This window comes from Chionomys nivalis, chromosome 16 (assembly GCF_950005125.1).
Source record: "Chionomys nivalis chromosome 16, mChiNiv1.1, whole genome shotgun sequence".
NCBI lineage: Eukaryota > Metazoa > Chordata > Mammalia > Rodentia > Cricetidae > Chionomys > Chionomys nivalis.
Window position 1 is genome coordinate 47115126 of NC_080101.1, and position 24866 is coordinate 47139991.

Here is a 24866-nt window from a genome sequence, read left to right on the forward strand (position 1 = left end):
TCTGTGGGTTGACAGAGCCAGGACACCACAGAGAACCCAGACATGGAATTGCAATCTGTATTCTGTTTCCAAGGAATCCAGGATAAAACACTTTTTATTTCCCAGAACCTTGAACCTCTGAACATCCCGGCCACACTGGCATTGAAAGAAGGGCAGACAGTAATGAGGGCTGGGTTTGATTAATTAGGTCGGCATTGTTTTTTTTTTTTTTAAATCAGTTTTGGGGACCCACGCATAATGCCAGAGTTAATTTTGGTCAATAACTTGCCGCTTGAGGTATTTTATAAGCAAATTTTCACTCGAGGTTTCTGTTTTCTCCCTATCTGGGCTACTATCTAGCAGAAGGAAAACACAGAAGCACGTAAATGCCTGTCAGAGGCATAGCGCTGTGGCCAGCATTCTGCCCCAGCATCCCCCAGAGAGCTCAGGGTGGTCAAACCCAAAGGGAAATGACACCAACTACTTTTTCCTCTTCTTTTTTACTTGTGACCCCATCTGTTCTGATTAAGAGGGAGGTGGTGCCCATTGGCTCTCAGCCGACCACACAGTCTGAAACTCCAAGCCCTTCGGCAGCGGAAACCGCGGATCCCTTGTTTTACCCTAGTTGGTATAAAGGCCAAAACCGGAAAACCATCTCCAACCTGCCTTGCACTCCTGGGAGTGAAGGTCTGGGACAAATAGGGCCTCCTGGTGCTGAGGATTCCAGTACGCAGTCGCAGTCGGCAGGAGTGGCAGGAGCCGCAGCCAATGAGCAGGCTGCAGTGAGTGGTAAGGAATCTAGTTCGCCTGCCACCACCTCTCAGGTTAGTGTTGAAGCTCTTCTGTCTGAATGCTTCCCCACACCTGCTACAATCCTGCTGGAATAGGCGCAGTCAGAGAGCAGGGCTTTCTAGGGAGCGGAGGGAAGCCACTGCCTGGGCAAATGCAGCAACGTCTTATCCTCCAATGCTGGCTTGCACGTTAGCGTTCTACCCCAGAATAAACAAAGAACCAAACTGAACTCCCTTTGCCCATGGGTGACCTCATCCCGGGCTTTCCAGGGATGGGGCGCAAGGAAGTGTAGCCCTTAGGCATGGTGTGCAAAGACGTTTTATCTGCAGTGACTGGCTGGCTGGCGTCTCTGGTTCTTTGTGAAATTCACTCGCCCTTACTCGGCTTTTAGGATCTCCTCTTGGGCTTCCAAAGACTAATCGCCTGCTTTGGAGTCATTCCTAGCGATCACCAATATTTGAATTGGTTTAAACTTGCTCTGTAAAATAATCTGGAATTCATGCCTTCCAGAAATGTGCTTGCCATGGCCAGATAGTCTTGGCTCCATTAAACCTGCGCTTCCTAAACTTGTGTCCTGGGGGCAGAAAAACATGGAGACTTTCCTCCATTTTTTTTAGGGTCTCTTGGTAACTTAAAAAAAAAGTATTTGATAATATAGCTTGATAATTTTTTATTTTTATAATGAAAATTTGAAGTCCACGTCTTCCTTCTGTGGCTTAGTTAGATGTTTGCATGTCTCCATGAGCCAATAGAACACATCTACAGGTTCTTTCCGAGGAAGAAGGTCAGTCATCCCAGACACGGGATTCCTAAGTTAGGTGTGAGGAGTGAGTGTTGCCTGGATAGTAAGGAAGCTGTCACTCAGTGTCCATGGGCCATCCGGTGACAATGGACAATAAGCAACATGATTTTATTGTATCTGCTCAAGTGGACCCCAGACCCTCCAGGTAACAAAAGGACATCGTTTTGGAGAGTTAGGAGTGTCATGCTTTTATACCTGATCTTCATTCACAGACACAAGATGGCAAAAGTCAATGTTTTTAAAGTAACCTTTCCAGGGCCAGTTTTAGGTTAGAAAGCAACAAAACCAATGAGATGGACTGACTAGTCTAGAAATTGAATGGAGATGTCTGTATTTGAGGAGGAAGAATTGTTTTCTTTAGCGGCAAAGCAGTTTCCCCACGAGGAACGCATAGTAGGTCTTCCACTCATGACGAAAAGTTTGTCTAAATGATATTGGAGAAGCAATGTGTGATGATGTCAGTGAAGATTTCTTCTTGTTTTCTCACAGGAGTTAGCAATCTGCCTAGCACTTCTGGCTTTTCTTATTCTCCACTACATCTGGAGTCAGATTCAGTGCTTGATTTGTGCTTTAATGGGTAGGAATTATCTTCTTTTATGTTTGCTAACATCTCCTGTCTTCTCATCCATAGTAGTCCTCTTCTTTAGGCCCAGAGATGCACTTGGGTTTGGGTCTCTAAAACCATGTTCACATCAGGGCCACAAGCTCCCTCCCTGCGGTACCTCTGTAGGAGCCCCTGCACCTCTGAAGGAGACCCAGTCTGTTATCTGTTCCTGCATGGAGAACCTTGACCCAGAACAGCGACTCTGTGGGCAATTATTCAGTAATCCAGTAGGAGAGGACCCTCCAGGGTCATTATGGGAGTGCAGCTGCACGTAAGGACTCTATTCTAGTGCAGGGAGACACGGCAAAGAACCCATTCAGGAGCTAGCAGGATGGCTGTGGGGTTGAGGGTGCATTCCCTGTTTACCCAGCCAGGCCCAGGAAGTAGCTGCTATCAGGAATACTGTCCAGGGCAGTCTCTGTTCTAGACTATGACTAGGTTCCCTTTGTACCCCCCTTCTCTTCAGGGTCTTCCCCTGGAGAAGAGGTCTCTGAGACAAAGATGCTACAAGTGCAGCAGCCATTAGACCCATTGACTAAAGAGCCAGGCGTTAATGTGCACACAGCAACCGTAGAATCTAAAGCAAAGAAAAACCACTATTTTGTTTAACAGCCCCGGCCTTTTGGTTCAAGCTACATTTCTCATAGACAATCTATGAGGTTTGCCTTGGGACTGGCACCTTACTTTTTGAATAATCTTTTGAAAGCTACCCATTTAGTTAGCAATGCGTGAAGTGCGTGAACTCACATACATCGATTTTTGAGTGACAGGCCCTACTGGCCTAAGCACTTGCTCCCTTTCCCTTAGCCAAAAAGCAGTCCAGGATCCCTGGTGCTAAAAGGCAACAGCTATTTCTGGTTCCCTAACCTCCCGTGATAGGCCGCTTCATGTCTCCCTAGCCTCCCGTTCTTCAGAGGCTGTAGGAGCTCCGTGTGTACCAGTCATGTCTGTAACTGTGTGAGCAGAAGCCCCACCCACCTTCTGCCTAAGAGTCAGCTGGGGACTTGCACACACTCAAGTATCCTCAGCATGCACAGACTCTTTCCGGCTGCCTGACACCTGCTTTCACATGATTTGTGGTAAAATGGAGTCATAGACAATGGGTTTGGGGACAAAAATGGAGAGAGACGAGAACATGGTTATTGGAAGCAGGGCCTAACTGTGGATCTGAATAATTGTCTGAAGAGTCTTGTTTATGTTCCAAGAATGTGGGTTTGGAACCTTGTCGCCATGCGTCCTTACAATCCCCTCTGAGGCTGTAAGGGGAGGGTCATGCTTCATGGCTGTCCTTCACCAGCCTCATGCCATTGTCTGCTGACATTCATCTGCCTGTGTGGTGAGGTGGGAGTGAGGCAAGGGGTGGGCTTTGAGGCAGTGGGTTGTCACTGGTTGTCGCAAAGCAGGTTTGTCTGTGAGCAAAGGCTTCATCACATAGCAAAGCTAACCTGATCATAGTGGGTACCACTCCTGAGCCCCTGAAATAGGGTGTGGATAGAGCAGTAAAGATCTCACAATGACAGCCAATTCCTGGCCTCAGCACTCAGAGCCCAAGCTGCCAGGTAACTGTCTGTCCAGTGTGCATTTAGCATGTTGTAATGTCTGCCTGAACGACCCCTTCCCTTGAACTCCTTGTACGTGACCCCAGGCCTCTCCCAATTTACTGATGGTCATTACTAAATAGTTCCAGGTCACGTGGTAGTATTGCCATAAAAACTCAAACACCACAAGCTAAATTGCTCACCTTCAAGCTCACCTTGGCCCCCATGGCCAAACTGCAAACCCTCTATCCTCAGGTACTTCCCACATATCCTTCGAACGCAGGCAAGTCTTGCTTCTGTAATCTGGTCATGGAGAAAAAACAACCAGACGTCAACTCGGTCTACACTGGGGATGAAGATGCCGCTTTCTAATGGATCAAAGGCGGAGTGTCACCATCCTCACCCTCATTCCCTACGAAAAGAGTCGTTTCCAAAATTTGGATTTACCCCAGTTGTCAGCTTATCCCTTAAAAGGTGCTAGTTCTCACCCTCTGCAGGATGAACTTTGAACCTTCTCTTAACCTTATTCCAGCCAAAAAAAAAAAACTATGTAGAAACCCCAAGTTTGGCGAGGCTGCCAGAGGCAGATTGTCCCCATGTGTACCACCCTTCTGGATCATCTTTATTATACGCTTAGCTGAGGCAAAGAGAATTTGGAAGTTATAACATCTGATGCTTTTCAAGTATTTATTTAAAATTTTTTAAATGTCTAAAAGTATTTTTAGGATTTTATGGACTGTGTTTTAGTCGTATTTATCACTCTCTCAACTCTTCCCCAATTCTCACACCCCACCCCCTTATCCACCCAGCTCTGTGTGTGTGTCTCTCTGTGTTATAAATCGTTTATGACCAATTCGTTTCCCTTCAAATACCCTTGGATGTGTGGTCTTCAACTGGAGAGTGGTCAACTTACCGGGACCTGTACTCTTAGGGATCTCTCTCTCTCTCTCTCTCTCCCTCCCTCCCTCCCTCCCTCCCTCCCTCCCTCCCTCCCTCCCTCTCTCTCTCTCTCTCCCTCGCTCCCTCCTCTCCTTCCCTCCTCCTCCTCCTCCTTCTCTCTCTCTCTCCTTCTCTCTCTCTCCCTCTCACCCCGTCCCTCCCCTCCCCCTCCCTCCCCCTCCTCTCCCCCCTCCCTCCCCCCTCCCTCCCCTCCTCTCCCCCCTCTTTCCTCTCTCCCTCCCTCCCTCCCTCCCCTCCCTCCCTCCCTCTCCTCCTCCTCCTCCTCCTCCTCCTTCTTCCTCTCTCTCTCTCTCTCTCTCTCTCTCTCTCTCTCTCTCTCTCTCTCTCTCCTAGCAGCCATCACTGCCAACAGCTCTACAGTCTGGGGTGGGATTGTGTGCCCAGCTCCTTTGTCCTGGCTGGCATTTGGTCTGGGTTGGGCTTGCACAGGTGTTGTGTGTGCTGTCTCAGCCACCATGAGCTCAGGCCTGCAGCTGCCCTGCTGTGTCTGGAAGCAATGTTTCCTTGTAGTCATCCCATGCCTCAGAGGTTTGCAGTCTCTCAGGTCCCTCTTCCATAAATATTTAGCTTTTGGGATTAAGTTTTCAGCACATGAACTTTGGGGGCACATCAGAATCCTAACAACTGCCGTTGGCCAGACATCTTGTATATGGTGAATTCATCAAGCATTTATGCCTCGCTTCAGCCATTGCAAGGTCTAACATGCTTCCACTCACTGCCCTTGTTACACGTTACCTGAAGTTTACTCCTTAGTGTTAACACGGGGCTGCCCCCATCTGTGTCCTCTCCAAGTGAGCATTTTATTGTGAATGTGTGTGGTGATTAAATCCTGGCGGCACAAGGTCTCCCCGTATAGACCCAGCTGGCCTGTCACAGTGATCTCCTGCCTCCCAAGTGCTGGGTGAAGGCACGCACCACCACACCTCTCTCCGCAGTGAGATTTTCACAGAGGCGGAAGCAATAGCAGTGAAAGTTGCCTTGGTTCCTCTCCCTTCCTCCGGCCCAGTGTCTTTTAATGGCTTCCGTGGAAGAATCTATCCACATCACTCAGCTGGAGCTGCACAGGGAACAGGAGTTTCTGGGAAAATATCTCTGTCTGGGGTGGATTAGCTCAGCAGCTGCTGACTGATACTTGAGCTGGACATAGCAGGTGCTTCAAGGTCAGAGGACCACCCCTCCCCTCTTCCACAACTGCACCTGTGTGCTTGCACTTCACACACATACACACACACACACACACGAGAGAGAGAGAGAGAGGGGGGGGGGGGGGGCGGAGAGAGAGAGAGAGAGAGAGAGAGAGAGAGAGAGAAGCAGGAGGCGAGTACTGTGAAGAATGTCAACTATCTCACTAGAAGATGCAGCTACAGTGACAAGAGATGAAAACTTTGCCATGTTATAGCTCTTTGCTGTTCCAAGACTAGGCTGCCCACTGTTCCATTCTACAAACCTGAGAATAGATGTTCAAATCCTGTAGAGATTCTGCCAAGGCTGCTGGGAATGGAGACACCAATGTGATTAGGGAAAGCATGTTCATTCTACCTATGTCTGACCGAGCATTCTGCTGCTTGTGCCTCGTTTTTTTTTTTTTTTTTCACCAGGAAAATAAGGGGAGTGGATGAGCTGATTCATTTACTTAGACAACTGTAGAGAGCGAGGGCCCTAGTACTGAGAAGTTCAGAGCGTGTTTCAGGATGTTTTCATGGTGGGGGGGAGTTACAGACTTGGGCCTGGCACAAGTTACTCAGAGAAGCATAATAAGATGTGGTGCCCTGTGAACAGACAATCCTTTGCATTTACAGTTGCTGCATCCTCACAGAAGCTCTCAGCTTCCCATGCTGACTTAAATATATCTCCTGGGTACCTATTTATAGCTCAGTAGTTGCACAGTTGTTCCTCTTGTTTGTGAAGCTTTGAGTTCCGTGCGACCCCTGAAGTCCATGTAAGGCTTCTTAAACATCCGGTGGAGAACAAAAACAAAGGCACACATCAGAGGTGGTTCTAATACAAAACCGGTGACTCTGAATGGCTTTTGAAGTCAGCTTTACTGAGCTATGCTTACCCTGAAACTCACCCCATGTGAGTGTACAGGTTAAGGAGTCGTGACAAATCCGTGTCATTTTGTAGCTATCAACATGGTTATTTACAATGTTCCGGACCCCTCCCAAATTTCCCTGGCCTTTAACAGGCTTGCTTTGAAGTGTAAATCTATCTTCAGCTTTTACTAACTTCAGTTTCTCACTTTTCCTTTATGGTTTCTGCTTTTTGTTGTTCTATTTAAGAAATATTTCCTTAATTTTAAATCACGGAGGATTACACCTACTTGCTATGACTTTTTTAAAAAAATCATTTTATCTCTTAAGTTCTGGTGTAATTTCTAAGTTTCATACGCAAGGTGAGGCTGAAGGGGGTCATTCCTTGTCTTGGTTTTCGGATACCTGTCATTTGTTGCACTGACACATTTTTCTTTCCTTTGCTGAAGATTTCCCCTTCCTTCTAGAAATGTAGCTGGCCGCACATGTGAGAGTTTGTTTCTCGGTTCTGTTTTGTGCTGTTGCTCTGCGTTTTCTCCATCAGTTGGTTATTATAGTTTTACAAAACCTTCACACGAATAAGCTCTGCCACCTTTGATCTAACTTCAAAATGATTTTTACTATTTATTATTTTTACTAATCTTTTGAAGAATTAACTCAGTTTTATTGGTTTTCTTTATTTTTGGTTGGTTTTCTATTTTGCTATTTCTCTTATTTATTGTTTGTCTCCTTTCTTACTTCTTTTTTTTTTAATATTTATTTATTTATTTATTTATTTATTTATTTATTTATTTATTATGTATACAATATTCTGTCTACATGTATGCCTGCAGGCCAGAAGAGGGCACCAGACCTCATTACAGATGGTTGTGAGCCACCATGTGGTTGCTGGGAATTGAACTCAGGACCTTTGGAAGAGCAGGCAATGCTCTTAACCACTGAACCATCTCTCCAGCCCTCCTTTCTTACTTCTTATCTTTCTTTTTTTTTTTTTTTGAGGAAAGCTTGGGTTGTGGATTTGTTATCTTTCTTGTTCTTCAGTAGAAATGTTCCAGGCCATAGAACTCATTGCTTTCCCTGGATCCCACAAGTTTTAGCGTGTTGTATTTTATTTATTTTAATTTTATTCTAAACATCTCTTGATGAACGTGCTGATTTCTTCACTGAGGCATGACTTATTTAGATGAGGGTTGCTAAAGTTTGAAACATTGGGGATTTTCTCCCAGAGTTTTTTTTCTGTTTGACTTCTAATTTGATTTTGCTATGGAAACAGAATTGCTCTATCTATGCTCACCCTTCTACGTTTATTAAGTTTTACAACCTGGAATGTGACTCAGCTTGGAGAACATAAAAGTGTTCTGTGAAATGCAGAAATTTCCTGTTATGGTTGACATTTTCTATAAATGTCAGTTACAGCAATTGATGATGTTGTTCTACATCTGATTTTCTGTTACCAGCTCTATCAATGGCTGAGAAAGGAATTTGGAGATCACTTATCATACCTAAGAATTTACTTAGACATTGCAGACCTATGAGGCTTTTGCCTCTTATATTTTGAAACTTCATGTAGGTACTTTCATATTTAACATTTTAACATTGTTATGTTTCCCTCAAGAACTTACTCCAAGATGAAGTATTTCTTAATAACAGAATGTCTTCTCTGCTCGTAGCGCCCTGCTCTGAGGTGTGTATAGATGATTCTCATCCGCTTGTACAGGTTGTGGCTGCCATGTTTTGTATAAACCATGGGTGGTGGTGCAAGGGAGGACCCTGAAGGAGAGTGGTGTTGGATAGCAGCCCTCAGGGAAAGCTTCCTGGCCTGGGTCCAGCACACCTAGCTTCCCTTCTTCCCTCAGCCATGCGCAGAGCTGAGGGCAGCACAGGGCCGAGGGCAGCACGTGCCGGGATGGTTGAGAGACTTAAGCACCTGAACTGAACTTCTTGGTCTAGTGATCCATTTTGCAGGGCTCTGCTTTCAGTTTTGATTTCAGCTGATTTATCAGCTAACATCTCTCTCTGAGCATGTTCATGGCACACCTATGCCCGAGGTTGTCCCTTAAGGAATTTTGAGTGAATACCTAGAAATGGAATTGTTAGGTTGTATGGTTGTTGTGTGGCTAACTTCACTAGAAACTGTTAGCCTGTTTTCCACAGTCTGTTGGTTTTGTGCTTCCACTAAGAATGGAGGTGTCCCAGCTCCTCTCCTCTCCATGTTAGCCATTCTAATGCATATGTGTGATCTTCCTTCTGGTTTAATTCACAATTTCTTGACAATTAGTTCTGTTGAGCATCATTTCATATGCACACACTGAAGTTTGCCGTAGAGCCACAGAGGCTCCTGTGTTGTAGGTGGGTGACTTCAAGCACTAGATGGCCTGTCGGCAGAGAAGGACCTGATCCCAGTGCCCAAAGAAGATGTGGTCTGTTCTGTATCTCCGGTTCATTCTATCTGACATATCTCAGTAGCAGTGTGGGTCTCAGTAGCAGTGTGGGTCCCCCCTACCTTAAGGGTCATCACTCTCATGGAGAAGGGGATTGTGCACAGGTTAAATTCAGTGACCTATTACAGTCAGAAGCAATGGGAAAGAGTCAGCAAGGAAATGCAACTCATAGCTGACTGATTTACCTATCATCCAGAATCTAGAAAATGTACACGCTATAAAGATGTTCCCAAAAGAAAAAAAATAATTAAGCTGATGAAAGAAGAGAGAAAAGGAAATAATATGAAAAGGGCCTGGAAGGAGGAAGAAAGAAAGAACTGCAAAGGGTAGAAAGCTAAGCAGAAGGCTGTGCCTGCAGCTAGTCCTTATTTCTTAGGCGCTCAGAGCAGCTCTGTTTCCAGAGCTGCACCCCTATCCAGTAGCGCACCACCCAACGTTCCCATTTTTCCAGGCCAGGATGAGCAACAGGCCAAAGTTCCAAGACTGTCAGCCAGTGAAAAGCTCTGTATTTACACCCAGTGCTGCAGGCGAAGAGATGAAATCATGTTTATACAATGATCTTTGAGACTAACCCGTCCACCATGGCTTCATAGTAAACATCCCTCCAACTGCCACTGGAGGCTGAGGTAAGAAAAGCAGGCAGCAAGAGGGCCAGGAAGCGTCTATATTTGAGATTTGTTTCACAAGGTATTCATCGCGTTTAAAAAATAAAGAAAGCAAGCAAACATAGACAGGAGACCACAGACATGATTTCCCTTGAGTGTGACTCTGTCTTGTGTTCTTTGAAACGAGCTCCTTAATTTTCCAAAGCAAACAGAAGTGAATGAAAATTCAGCCATGTTCCCTAAACTTAATTGAGTGACTCAGGGTATCAAGTTATTTTCAAGCAGAAGCCCCTGCTGAGATGGCTTGCTGTGCATTTTACAAGACGCAAGCTTACATGTCACTGTTCTGCAGGCGTGCTTGTGTTGGGTTTCCCACCGGTGCTGCTCAGGAGTGGCCTCCGCTTGCTGGGTAGCATTGTCGGGATTTAGTCATCCTAGCAGCTATGGGATGTGACGGGGAGATGCAGACACTTTTATGTAAAATCCCTGTAAGGGGGATTAAGGTTTTCCACAGCAAGCAAGTTTCAGTGAGGCCATCCCATTAACACTGCTTTTGCATTGATGTCTCACAACACTGCAACTCCACTTATTTTTGTACTTTTTCCCCTTCTGCTGAGAAAGTGACATTCTAATAACTACCAATTTGCTTGTTTTACTGAAAGGTCAAATACACAAACCAATCCTGAAATTACAGGTTCTCTTTCACGGGCGCAAATAGTAAATGTCACTTTAATGGAGAAATAAAATGGATACATCCATTTTTTAAAAAAGTCAAATACTATGTAAACTGTTTGCAGCTATGTCTTGAATTCATTTCCCCAGGTTTTGTGAGTAGGCACTGGGGAGGGCTCTAGAGAAGCTTGGCAGTGGGGAGGGCACTAGGGGAGCTGGGCAGTTGCAAGGGTTCTAGGGGAGCTGTTAAGACAGAGATGGTCGAGTCTGTGTCTTATACTTTACAGTAGTGTGCTTTTCCGGTTTAACTTCAGACCCCTTCTAGTCCTGTTTTCTGCCTGTTATTTTGTCTTCGCTTGTGTATCTCAGTGATTCCCATGAAGAGGAACACTGTCTAAATACATTCCAGACTCCAAGGCTCGTGGTGGGCCCGGTAACATGTGCGCACAGAGCTTCATCTCATGATTAGAGTCTTCCACAGCCAATCTTTAGTTTAATCCACACACCAGCTCCGCACAGAGATGAGGACCCTGAGGACTTACTCAGGATCACAGAGCCGCTGGGTGCTCCCTGCGTTTGTCTCCGCCCTTCACCTCAGAGTGTGGTGTGTGGTGCCAAGGAGGCCACACCAGCATTCAAGAAGAGCAGATGAGTCTCTGCTCATTGGGTAAGAGACCCCCTGCTTTGACTCACCATCCTGATCGGTTACATAGCTTTGCAAAACACCAAGGGGTCATTTGTAGGCCCTCTCTTCGGTTCATTGCAAATGAGAGTGATCCAATCCTTGAGTTATGTTTAAACTAAGACACTCCTGTCTTCCATTGTTGAGTTAGCGCTATCTTGAATCTCATATTTGATCTTTTTGCTTAGCATAATGTAGAGAAGCCCTTGTGTGAAAAGTTATGGCTTCTTCTCAGTAAGAAATAACACAAACATGGAGCCCATACAGCTGTCAGACCCATTCCTGGGAAGAAGGCTGGCTTCACATCAACACAGATAATCTGCTGTTCGCTCTGACCCTGCCATAGGAACCCTGTCTGACACAGGCAAAGCAGGACACACTCCAGCATCCTCCTCAGGACTGAGGAAAGGAGTGAAAGTGATGCTGTCGTCATGTGCCTGAGGATGCTGCTCTGGCCTTCGCTTCCCACGGAGGATCCGCTCACGACAAGGAAGCCCCCATCACCTCGCCACTCCCTGTGGGACTATACAGCCTCTCAAGAAGAGATGTTCTTGAGTGAGTGTGTGCCTCCCTGGCCTATTTGGAGAATCCCTATTTTTTCTCCACTAGCGTCCATGAAGACTGGATACACGTTTCAGAGCTCTGGGCTTCAGATGACGCACGCTGCTTGCTTTGTTCGAAGCAGGAATGCCCATGAGCTTGGGAAAGGTGTGCCTGTGGTGTTTCCAAGGCTCAGAGCCACAGAGCACACTCCGCTTGCTTTCACGATGAGCTGGCCAAGGACCCGGGCTGTCCTTATCTTCCCACTCCAAGTGTGTAACCCTTAAGCTACAAATGCTAAGCAGACCAAGGCTTGGGCTTCTTTTTGAGTAAGCATTCTGGATACTCAGGATTTCTGCTCACATCTGTTTCAAACATTGGCTTTGGTTCTCTATCCAGCCTAGCAGGTCCAGGACGGCTTCACTTTGGGAAACCTCAAGCCTTATTATTCCTCTCCACATTCGTCAAAACAAGCGGACTTTATTATAGCCAGGCAGGGGTTCTTTTGAACTGACCTAAAAAGAGTGGCATTTAACACACAGCAGTATCCAGACTCTGTCAGGTTGGATTTCTCACTGGCACCCGCTGCAGCTCTCAGACACTGGGATGTGGCAGCCTGAGTGTGGGGCACTTGGACCCAACCCCGCCCCCGCCCCCACTCCAGCAATCCCTTCACTGGCCTGGCATCATCGATCTCTCGCCGTAAGATACTGGCATCCCTAAGAAGCAGGTTGTCTGGTGGGTGCACATTAAGTCATCACCATTCACGAATGTCTCCATTGCAGTACGTCTGCTCACATGAAGAGCAGAACCGAGCTATGGTAAACTGTAACTGGGCACCTCAGGAGTGGCTCAGGGAATGCTATGCACACCCCGAGAGGCTGCCAGGCAGCTGAGGTTGCTCATGGCTGGTGGCAATGAGTTCACTTCTCCACTTTGGGCCAGCTTAAAAGAATGTCCCTCCTAGGTGTAGCTTCAGACACTTGTGTCTAAGCAAAAACCAGGACAGCACCTGTTCAGTTTTATTTCTCCAACAGAGCATGAGACAGGTGCATTAGGTCACGTGGGCTGCTGACATAACCCTGTAAGCCAGCCACATGCATGCTCTTACATGCTCCACCCAGTTAGACCCCATGATCGGCACCCGGGGTGCGGGGGGGGGGCGCTGATCTGCTCTCAAGTCAATCTGACAACAGTTTCATGATTTCAGTGTCAAGAATCTTGCCACAGATTCACTCTGGCTCCCCTGGGCCTTAATTCATCACATAGAACATAGAGATCAATCCCAAAGCTGCACTGAGTATTTTTACTTTTTTGAAACAATTTCCTACAGACAATAACCTATCAAGAGCTGTGAGTGGGGGCTGTGGGTATATAGACGAATGGCGGAGCTGATGTTTAGTGTGTGCAACGAGGCCCTGGGTCTAAGTGACAAAATAGGCCCAGATGATAGACACGTTGGCAGACGTGTAAATGTGAGATGCAGTCCCCTGTCCTCAGTTCCAAGCCCAGCTACTGTGCAAAACCCACGACAGGCGCTGCTCACGCTAGCACTGCAGCAGGGTCAGGGTGGCAAGGTGAGGAAGTCAGCAGTAGACACTCGCAGGAGAGAACACACCCCGCCCAGGGTCTGGAGCTGCTCGGCCTGTCCCGCAGATCACACAAGCTCACGGGACTTCTAAGTGCAGATTTTCATATCAAGTCACTTCTGAGAAAGGGTTGTGTCAGGGAGACGGTGGAGGGGGGAGAGCATAAAATTTACCATCATTGCCATTTCTTGTTGTAAATGGCAGCAAAGGGAACTACATTCATATTTTGTAACTAATCCTGGACAGTTTTTATCTTGCAGGAATAAAATATTATACCCATCAAACAAAAAATTTCAATCCTGCCTCCCCTGGCCCCAGGCCCTGGCAATCGCTCTCTGTTTCTGTGAACCGGCTTCTGTAGAAATCCCTTGCTTTCTTAAACTGAGCGGTATTCATTGGATGTCCATGGCACCCTGATTTATCCCCTCCTGCAGGAGGCACACTACAATTGCGTCTGCTTCTTTCCTGCTGTGAGTACCGTTGCTCTGACGTGCTATGAAACTCTGTGCAGGTTCTTTCCTTCAGCTCTTCAGAGCATATATACAGGTGTGGAATTGTTGGGCCTCCCGGTATCTGTTTGATTTTAAAAATATTTTTTCTTGCATTTACTTCAAGAGAGGACCTGTAAAATGATGCATGTGTGGGTCAGGAAAACTTGTGGGAGCCAGCTCTCTCCTTCCAGCATGTAGGTCCAGGAGGATCAAACTGAGATAATCAGGCCTGATCACAGACACTTTTACCCTCTGAACCATCCTGCTGGCCCAAGATTAATTTTGTGAGTCTCCGCTCCACTGCGCTCTGTATGACGACACCATTTCACTTTCCCACCAGCGATGAACAGTTGCTATCTCTTTGTACCTTTGCTCCTGATTTTTTGACGTTTGCGACTAATTCGTGTTTTTCTTCAACTTCTGCACACCGTCCATGACCTGGAGCTGACCTGCCGAGAGTTGGCTGCCCACCAGCCTCAGGCAGGATACATGCTCCTTAATCCCCATCAGCAAGAAGGTGACATGGGGGGTCACCTGTGACGTAGGATGATGGCTGCACAGCACACGTCTCTAGGTGGGAGCGCCTCGCCTCACCCTGCTCCCAGTGGGGTGAGGCAAGACCTCAGTGCTGTTTGCAGACATTCACTTACCCCTTCTCAAAGGACATTTGATAGCAACAGGGAAACAGGACCAAAGGGAAAGAGAGCAGCCTGTGCTTTGAGAGTCTTGTCCTACAATAGTCAGAACGCTCGGTTAAGCTCACCTAAGGAGACCGTAGAGGAAAAGTCCCTCATTCCTCCTGCTGCCTGTGTATGTGAATTCTGACCAAACTCCATTCATAACTGAGATGAAATCAAGTCTGCCTCTTTGTTCCACTTCCTGGTTTCTTTTCATGATGAAAGTTTGTATTTGTCCGATTATCTGTAGCCTGGTGATCTTTGAGCACAGTGTCAAATGATGGTTGCCCGGTTTGGCCACAGTGTTAGCGCTTTTCCTGACAAGGAAGGCACGGAGTCAGGAACGCAGGGCAGCTGGTCACATTATAGCCTCAGTGGGGCAACAGAGAGGTGGGTGCGGGCGTTTAGCAGCTTCCCCCTTTCCCTACTTTTGTTCAGTCTGGGACCACACCGTAGAAATGCTGTCCACCTTCATAGTTGGTCTTGAGTCCACGTTGAAGCCACTGTGGAGAGGCCCTCACGGGCATGAGGCGTGTACTGGTGCATCTCCTCGGCAACTCGGAATGCAACCAAGGTGACAGTGGAGATTATGCACCCCAGCCACCTAAGGAAAATGTTAGAACCTAGAAGCGACGTGGGGCTTGTTTTCCTCCTCACACAGATCAAAGCTAGCTGCAGTCAACACTTTGTTCTGCTCTATCTTGCCAACAAATGTTTGAGAGCCCAGAGCAAAGGATTCCATTTCAAAGGAAGACTGCAGGAAGAATCTATCTTTTCTGTTTGCTGTGCGGTGATTTCTCTTCCTCCTGAGATAATAATATAGAGACTGGACCACTCGAGATATATGGAAGAGCATCATAGAGGACCATCATCACCACACGCCAAAAGAGTCATGTCGTAGAAATCACCTCTGGTTCTGGGAAGGTACAATTACCATACAATTGTCTTTCCTCACTGGTGGTTCCTGATGCTCTATAATTTCAGCAGAAATAGCCCCCAGGTCATTCTGTGTGACAGAGGAGCCTCTTTGCTGTAGTAAGGAAGAAGAGGGGGTAGAGGGAAGTACAGGAGAGAGGACAGAGAGGAAGGACTGTCTGGCTAGAGAGCAGGCATGTGCAAAGTGTTTCATGTATGTTACTTTATTCAATCCTCGTGATAAGATCTCATTTTTATTTCTCAGAAGAGAACGCTAAGCCCAGGGCGCTTAAGTAACTTGTCCACGTCATACGGCTAGGAAGCAGTTGGTCTGGTGTCCTAGTCTGCTTGTCTGTCACTGTAGTCAGACGCTGACAAAAAGCAACTTGCAGAGGGAAGGTTTTGTTCGGCTTAAAAATTATAGGCCAGTCTCCAGGGAAGCGAAGGCTGGAGAGGGAGGCAGAACCCAAAGCAGGGATCACAGAAGATGCTGCTTACTGCTTGGCTCAGCTGTGGTAGTTTGAATGGAACTGACCCTCATAATCTCATAGAGAGTGGCACTATTAGGAGGTATGGCTTTGTTGGATTGGGTACGGTCTTGTTGGAGGAAGTGTGTCACTGTGGTGGTGGCTTTTGAGGTTTCCTATGGCTGGAATAGCACCCAGTGAGTCAGTTGATTTCCTGTCACCTGTAAGATGTAGGATTCCCGCCCCAGCACCGCGTCTGCCTGCACACCTCTGTGCTCCCCACCATGATCACAATGGACTGAAACTGTAAACAAGCCACTTAAATGTTTTCTTTATGAGAGTTGCCTTAGTCATGGTGTCTTTTCACAGCAATAAAAACCCTAAGACAACAGCCCCTATCTGTCTACCTAGGAATAGTACCACCCACAGTGGGCCAGGTCGCACACAGCAATGAGTGATAAAAAAAAAATGTCCCACTGATATGCTCACCAGCCCACCAGATGTAGGCAGTACCTTAACTAAGGGTATGTCAAGGTAACACCTGATGCTAAAAATGGCATCTGAGACTCAAATCTCAGTCAAGTGTCCCAGGGTTTTCCTGCTGAGATTGTTAGTAAATCCCCAGCCCAAGGAGTTGGCATGAGCATTGAAGATACTCCGGATAATCTCTGCTCTCACCGCTTCTCTGTCATTTTCTTCTCTGAAAGAGAGAATATCACTTCATATTTGGGAGGGTGCCTGGAACTATAGTGGGTACAGGAGTGGCAAACTGGTTTTGACAGCTATCAGTATCAGCAGTTCAAAATTTAAACAGCAAGTAGATTTTAATACTTTTACTTTGTCTAGAAAAGCTTTTATAAGGCAGCAAATTCCAAGAGCAACCCCGAACAGCATGTGGGCCACCCACCCCTGTCAAAACACGATAATCCTCTAGAGGAAATAGCTGGCCCTATTAGTGACTTAGTGACCCCTGCTAGCTCTCTCCGGTTGTCATAGAAATTGCCTCTCCGGAGTGGGCACTGCCTCCAAAGAAAAGACACAGCGTCCAGGCAGAGTGCCCTGCTATCTCATCCCAAATGATCAGAAGAAGCAATGCCTCGCCCTCCAGAGCTTGGCTGAGCTGCCTTGGGTTAGCATCAGGGTTAGACGGCTCTGCCGGGCAAGAGAAAATCTGGTATAGTCAGTCAGCCACGGGACTCTGAAACTAACGTCTTACTCCACCTCGGGTTTCCCTTTCTTTTTGAGTCAAAAGCTCAAGTAGCCCAGGCTAACCTTAACTCATCCATAGCTGAAGATGACCTTGAACTGCTGACCCTCCTGCCTTCACCACACCTGGCTCCACCTCAGTATCAGGGGATCTCTAACCATTACCAATAAAACCTACTTCACTTGACAGTCCAGCTTTTTGATTTTTTTTTTTTTCAGAAAACAGTGAACTTCACTATTAATCTAAAATGACCTCATAGCCCTCATTAACTTCCTACCGGGAAGCAATTTGGTCCTGTAAAAGAGAATCCTAAACCCAAAAAACTCACTATGTCTGTGCCGGTGTTTTGATTGTCACCCCAAACCTTATTTATGGTAAAATCTGGGAAGGTGCTTGCCAAGCGTTCATTTTCCTCTAGAAACTACTATCAATAGCAACAATATAGCTATACTCACCAAAGCTCTGCTCTGTATGGCATCATAGCTGCACCCCCACCCCTGGGGCTTCTGCACTGACTGCCTGTGCTGCCTTGTTGCTTCAAAGCCTTTGGCATCTCAGTACAACGGAGTTTACCAGTGAGGCATGGGGACATAGTTGACCATTTTCCCTGGGCAGAGCCCGATTCACCATGGTACCTCTACAGCCGGAGTGAACACAATCGAATTGCCAGTCTTTTTTCCACGAGACTCTGTTGTTCCATTAAGCTGTTACTTTAAAAGTTCAAAACAACAAGAAGTTCATTTGTAAGACCAAGTTGGTCAGTTAATTCAAATTTACAGCCCCATCAGCCAGATATTTAACAAAATTACCGTTTTTAGAAGTTTTGATGTTAGATTTGGTTTTGTGTGAACGTTATCAGATTTTAGCCTAGGGAAATTCCCTTCTGGATCTGCAAAGCTGGGGTGGGGTGTATGCAAAGCTGAAGGGATAGATAAACTTATGACTGTATGCATAATAATGTTTTCGCCAGCGGCATCCCCACGTCTGATTCTTGTAGACAGTCTGGCTTGCTGATATTGCCACCATCTTAGTATGTGTGCAAGCGCACTGGTGTTACACAACAGTGAACTCACCAATGGTGCATATTTAGGAAGCATACCCCATCAGGTGGCACGTGAGTGGAATCTGGTGGGAACGTCGAACTTCAGTAGTGGAGAGAGTATATAAATATGAATACACCCTGCAGTGTTGTGATATAACAACATCATTTAAATTAGGGCTCTCCCCCCTTCTCTTTCCCCTTCCCTCCTCTCTCTCTCTCTCTCTCTCTCTCTCTCTCTCTCTCTCTCTCTCTCTCTCTCTCCTCTCTCTCTTCCTTCCCCTGCCCTCTCTCTGTCTTTTATAACATGGGTGATGGAACTCAAACCTTACCTATGCGGAGAAAGCACTCTATCACGGAGCTATGAGGTAGAAATCCAGAAGGATTTTAAGCAGCTCTGCAGATTTTTGTAAACCTAGGTACCTGTTTCTATGAACGAGACTGTCTGGTCAGTCAGTTATGCGCAGCTGCACTTGGGAAAACAAGCAGGGCGGCCTGGCCCCTCCCATCAAGAGTTTCCTTCCACTGCATGCGTTATTGCTCTTCCCTTTGAATCATGAGTGTGAGTCACTTCCATGGCTCTTGACCATGCCTAAGATAACCTCAGCTTGCTTTCTGTTCCTAATAATAATTATGCTCATATAATTATTATTATCGTCCTCTCTTCTTAATAGAGCGGTGACTGGTTCAATTCCCCAAAGGTCTGCTCCCAACTCTCTCTCATCCGCATTTTCTTCTTTTGCAGATTGGATTTGAGGCCCCTTCTCCCCAGGGACAGGCATCAGCCTTGGGCAGTGCGGGTGGGGCTGATTCTGAGCCAACTCGCCACGTCTTCTCCTTCTCCTGGTTGAATTCCCTGAATGAATGACATATGTTCTGGCTGCTGCCCCCTGGCGGCCGAGGTGAGATGTGCACCAGGCCACGGGGAACTTCCTGGGTGAAATTCACCGTGATGCGCGTTTGAACGGGACCTCCGGACAGGATTTCTGAGAGAAAATAATAAACCTTTAATTCCAGATGACTTATCTAACTTTCTGAGAAAATGCATATGCTCAGAACAAAATTGCAGAAAACACTGGTATAAAGAAACTTGATCTTATGCAAATCCTTTATTATGTGGGCATCATTCTGAAGGTTGTGTAGGTGTGGTACATGTGTGCACGTCAGCTTTAAGTGGCAAGTGTTAACAAAGTGGGCACTACACTCTCGTCTCCCGTGGGCATGGCTTCTTGTTATTTTTAACACAGTCGTGTTTTTCCCTTAGCATTGCAGCTCGTTGGTGATATTCAGTGTCAGTTCAGAACTGACCGATTTATCCAAATCTCGGCATGAGAGAGGTTGCTGACCAAGGCTAGAAAGAAGGCTCCTCATTTTTACAGACGTCACTGAATGTGCAGCCAGAAGTAGTCTCTGAATTTGGCCACACTTCTGTAGTTCAGAAGGCCAAAGGTTAGGGTATCTCTTTTGACATTTTTCTAATTTTAATCACATATCTCATAATCATATTCATACATCAGACACTTCAGTTGAAGATTTTTGGGAGGAACAATCTACTTTCTTATGTGCCCATCGTAGCAGCAAGTTGATAAACTGTGGAACAGCTGCATGTATTTAAAGATATACACAATTCTCCTCCTGCCTGTCTATCATCTATCTATCTATCTATCTATCTATCTATCTATCTATCTATCTATCTATCTGTATCTCTCTATCTATCATCTATCACTGTAATGCCTTCCTCACATAAGTATAACTTTAAGTGAACTCTTAAATAAATGCTGTTTTTAAAAACCTTAGTCTCCTATGATTTATTCAATTACTCATATTATATTATTAAGTCATTAGTCAAGCATAATTCAAGGTCCTCAAGAGAAGCACCATCTTCATACATATAAATTAATTTTAAAGTATTTATCACGGGACTGAACACTTTAAAGCTGTAACTGAACTACTAGAGGCAAGTATATTGTCAAACTAATTAGATGTGCTGTTTAATTTTAGGTGCAAATAACGAAGTCCTACAAGTCACAGTTTTTAGGATTTGCAATAGGGACAAATATGAAGGGTATTTGTGTAGTTTATTAAAAATCAAAGTGTTCTTTTAAAGAAAAACTTCCCAAGTGTCCTTTTCAGCAAATACGTTTAGTTACTGCTGCAGCCAACGCAGCCTGGATAGCTGAGACTGGCAAGGGGTGCCAGGGTGGAAGAACAGCAACCTTTATTTTGCCGAGCAACCTTTTATACCTCTACTGCTTCTGTGGAGACCCACGGCCAGAAAGAACACAAACATCCTTGTCAATTACAGACCACAAGGAAGTTCCCCTGTCAGTCAGTGGGAGTGAGGGCAGCTGGATCACAAGAGTTACTTGAAGTGTTTGCATTATTAAGTTTGTCCTAGCTTATGCTGGCGAGGTAGTTCAGTAGGGAAAGGAATTTGCCTCTGGGCCTGGAAACCTGAGCTCAGTCCCTAGGACTCACACCATAGGAGCGAGCTAACTCCTGCTAGTGGTCCTCTGAAGGCCCCACATTTGCCTGCCCACCCACAGCCCCCACCCACTAACTAATTATGTTTGCATGTTAATTTCTACTGCGACTGATATTCCAGTTGCAAAATTATCAAGTTTTAGAGGCCAGAGGAACCTCTAAAATTATTTGATTTGGTCTCAGAAGAGAAACCCAAGGACATAGGCGAGCCCAGGATAGTCAGAAGGTCTGTGTGAGCTACTGGACAGATGTTGGTGTTTTCACGAGGAAATGTAGGAGATGGGGAGGGGAAGTTGTTGTGTTTTTATTTTCTTGTGCTGGGACCATTTCTTTAGACACTGAAGAGGAAAAACAAAATCACAATAACCTTTGCAGATTTTATTAAAAATATAAATATTCAACGTTCTCTTTCACAACCAAATTGACCAAGGATTGGAAAGATGTTTTATTAGTGAAACGTTTACAAGAAAAAGTTGATTCGAAGTGCTTACACATTTCATCCTGGCCACCCCTTGAGAATAAATTCTCTTCTGCGTGACCCCCAAACAAAAACAATGGGCGCCTTCCACATGCTTCTCACAAAGCTTTCCCCCTTGGGTCCACCTTTTCTGTAAGATACAGCTGCAAAGACGCTATTTGCACATGGATGCTAAGCACAGGCAATTCAATAACGCTGTTTTGCTACTGCGTACGAATACACTTTGTGCATGCTAATTAAGGGGTGTATAGGCTCTCTCCCTGTACATAGTCTATGCTTCAAGCTATATAAAAATAAACAAATGATATCAGAGCTGCGATATGGTACAGAATACTGAGTTTTAATTGTTTAATTTTTACTGGTGTGCTAAATACAGAATCGTTTTGGTCAAACGCACCATTTCATTTCCCAATGATCTCCATCAGTTTCCTGTTGCTATGAGCTTGTTGCGCTAACTGCTCTGCCCTGGCCATTTCCAAGACTTCGCGCAGGAGATGGAAGGTGAGATCCAGAGAGATGGGCGGCTCCTCGGACCTCCTCTCCCTCTCCAGCGCCCCCTGGTGTCCACCGAGGGTATCCTCTGCGCCGTGCTCCGCCGGCCCTGCGCGGCTGTCGAGCGAGCGCTGAGGCGTCTGCAGCTGCTGCAGCAACACGCGGAAAAAGTTAGCCGCTGCCTGGTTGTGCGAGGGGCGGCTGCCGCGACCCGCGGAGAGGGGCGAGGAGTCGGGCGACAGCCGAGCAACGGGGCTTCTGTTGAGGTTCCCCAGGCGGAGGAAGTATTCTTCTCCCATGCGGATCAGAACGGGCTGAGGCTGCTGGGGCTGCTCTGGCTGCAGGAAATTCAGGGGCTGCGGGGACCGCGGGGTGCCGGGGACAGGTCCCCTGCTCAGCAGAGCCCTGCATGGAGGGCTGGGCGACAGAGCCATCAGCAGGATGCCTACGGACACCAGCAGCCGCAGCCGCATGTTAGGGGTGCTTGCTGCGGCACGGAGGTGGGGGATGGCGGAGGAGAGAAGGTGGGGAAGAGAAGGAGGACTGGTTAGAGTTTAGCTCAGCTAGGAGTTGCACCCAGGCTTCCTGACACCCCCACACACAAGCCGGGCGCTGGGCTTTGGCGGCGCTGTCCGTGGTGCTGAAACTAGGCGTCCGCAAGGCTCATCTGCTAGCCAGCAGGTGACCCGTCTTTGAATACCTAGAAAGGACAGCCCCTGCCTCCTCTTCCTAAGGACCTCCCAAACGAATTCCCAAGACGGACTTCCCTGAGCCCGAAGAAATGCTACAGGTTTAAGCTATCGCCCGCCCTGATCGCCCCCTTTCGGACAGCCTTTTTTTTTCCAAATTGAAAACTGCCTCCTCCGTGTCTCCATCTCTGCCCTTACTCCTTTGCTTGGGGGTCGGGATGGACGTGGGACGTGATGGGGGAGCCATTCTTTACACAAACTGTGAGCGGTAAGGGGCAAATTGAGTGGATAAAGATGAGCAGCCGTCTAACTTTGCTTTTTGCCACATAACCACTGCCATTGGAATTTTAAGGCACAGTCGGAGACACACACACACATACATGCACAGACACAGGCACTCCCGCACAGGGGCAGCTGGCTCCGGGGCTCACCACAGTAGCTCAGGCAGTACAAAGTTGGTGGCTCCGGCCCGCCCGCCGTCTAGGTGCTGCCTACCTTCTCCTCCCTTGGCAGGTGAGACGAGCTGCTGCCTCTGCAGAGGGACCTCTCCCAGGACGCCTCTTGCAGGATCTCTTCCTCTTTGCCTTTCTCTTCTCCCTTTCTGTGCCTCTTCCCTTCCCCTTCAGCGTCTCAACGTACTTGGGCTCTGAGTTTCTCAACACCAGAGGCTGGGGTGAGATTTTATAACGTCGACCCTCTTCAGAAAGCCCGCAGCGTTTGCCTAATAAGCTGACGCTCTCTTGACAGCTCGATTGCGTGCTGCCTCTGCTCCTGCATAAATCATAGGGCCCTGCCAAGGAGCGAGGGACAGAGTTCTGCTATTTCAACACTGAATCTCACATCCAATTATATCAACAGATATTTATCGCCTCCTTGGTGACGTCAACGAGCCCTAAAATGGAAGGGCTTCTTATGACTTGTCCATTGACAAAAATTCTTGAATGAGATTATCCAAGTGTGGGAAACATACTGACCTCTTACTATGATAGGCCAGATAAATACCGGAAAAGAGATGTAGACTGGGAAAGGAGAGAAGAGGTGGGGAGAGAGGCCCATCACTACAGGGCTGCCAGGAAAATGGGCACTATTAAGAGGGGAGACCTGGACATCCCCTGATGCTCCACCGCCCCCACCTAACTGTTTTGTCAGGCTGTCCTCTCAAGAAACATCTCAGTATGTGAAATAACGTCTTTACTATGGTCCCACCATCTTCCTGCCTGGAGGAGAATGAAGAACTAGGGGGACATTGGTGCAAAGACAACCAGGTTTTAGCTTTTAACCACTTAGTTCTCCCAAGGGCAGATAAAGGAATCACGGAGCTGGGGACAAGACCAATAAGTTCTTTTGTTAAACCCAGCTCGCTGTTTTTCTTGATGAGGAAAGAGCTATTTCAATGTCGAAGGGCATACACATAGATTCTAACAAAGATCTCAGGTTCAGTACGATCTCAGGCCTTCTGTGGGGTTCCTCTCAGAGTCTAAAGTTAATCAGGACTTTTCAGTTCCCCTCAGAAGATCACAGAGACCTGTAGGCATTAAACAATTTATTCCGAGTCTATACTACAAACCCAAGGAGGGAGGCATCCATTCTAATTCATGTGTTGAGACCCTGGGGAAACATCAGTTACTGAGTCTGTGAAAAGATCTTTTGTTTCACCTCTGCATACTGCGCAACCATGAGCGCATGTACAGCAAGGCACTCAGGTTCTTTGGGGTTTTTTTCTGTTTCTTTCTCCAAATTCAAATGTGCACAAGTGTCATCAATAATTGCCCTCTGACACTGTTACCTAATGGAATGCCGGATCTACAAATCCACTCTCAATTCTTGAGTTAAATGGATATTTTATCTAAGTGGAAAGCAGTTACCTTTAATCCTGCAATTCACAGTGCTCTTACAAACTCTGGTGACTGTGATTCACTTTGGCTGTTTCATAACCTCCACGGTTGCTCTCCAAATTGTCTTGTTCCTTGTTTCTGGATATCTCTGCCATTTTCTCTGTAACTAAAGGGACAGATAATGAATGCAGATTTCAACCTCTGTTTGACATCTGCACTAATCCACAACTGTTCTAGAAACAAGAGGACAGTAGGGGCACACTGAGGATTTCCAGAGAAATCAACTCATAGCTGGAGTGATGTGCTGTGGGATTTACTTCTGATAGAAGAGAACAGAGAAAGGATCCTGTCAACTGGGAAAATGCGAGTTGTAATAAATCATGATTAAACAGTAATTTGGAGAAAAGTTGTGCTTGCATGGATACGGAGGCCTCCAGAACCTTCATTCTTGTTACTTGGGGCTTTTGAGAAGTTGGAATTCATCTCAGCGTTTGGTTTGGAGTTTGTTGTTGTGGTTTTAACTTTCCTTCATTACTTCTTATCTACTCATTCACAAACTTCACCTTATATATCACTCCAGAGAGGGAAGGCAGGTCAATGAATCCTGAGGAGGAAATAAGAAAAAGAAGTGTAACCATGGGCTTGCCAGGGAAGTCAGGGGGGTCCTTAGGGGAGAAGTAGCAAGTATAGGGCTCTGGCTAACATCCTGCCCTTTAAGACCCCTTTCCATCGGGTCATTTGGAAAGGCTGTCTTACTCTAGCTCCATTATCCTTCCTGAGTCCTTGCCAGGGGGTTTATCAGGAATATAGATTGTGGAGCATCATAATTTACCCAGAGTTAGATCGCATTAAATCAGA

General features: G+C 46.6%; 2 protein-coding genes across 4 annotated transcripts in view; one reads left to right on the forward strand and one right to left on the reverse strand.

The window, feature by feature from the left end:
* The window catches only part of Trim55 (tripartite motif containing 55), a 42442-nt gene extending 23506 nt beyond the window's left edge, over window positions 1–18936 (forward strand). For 2 of the 3 annotated variants that reach the window (XM_057790748.1, XM_057790749.1), the window contains exons 9-10: window positions 510–803; window positions 18776–18936. In XM_057790748.1, coding sequence (XP_057646731.1) covers window positions 510–803; window positions 18776–18898 — 417 coding nt within the window. In that variant the 3' untranslated portion in view covers window positions 18899–18936. The remainder of the gene's footprint in view (window positions 1–509; window positions 804–18775) is intronic. The other variant, XM_057790750.1, reaches the window with a different exon arrangement.
* Window positions 18937–20894: 1958 nt separating this feature from the next.
* Crh (corticotropin releasing hormone) lies at window positions 20895–24173 on the reverse strand. Its single transcript, XM_057791023.1, has 3 exons — window positions 24039–24173; window positions 22669–22963; window positions 20895–21971 (listed from the first exon to the last, which is right to left on the reverse strand). Exon 3 carries the CDS (start codon window positions 21955–21957, stop codon window positions 21394–21396), a length of 564 nt encoding a protein of 187 aa, XP_057647006.1. The 5' UTR covers window positions 21958–21971; window positions 22669–22963; window positions 24039–24173; the 3' UTR covers window positions 20895–21393.
* Window positions 24174–24866: the final 693 nt, after the last annotated feature.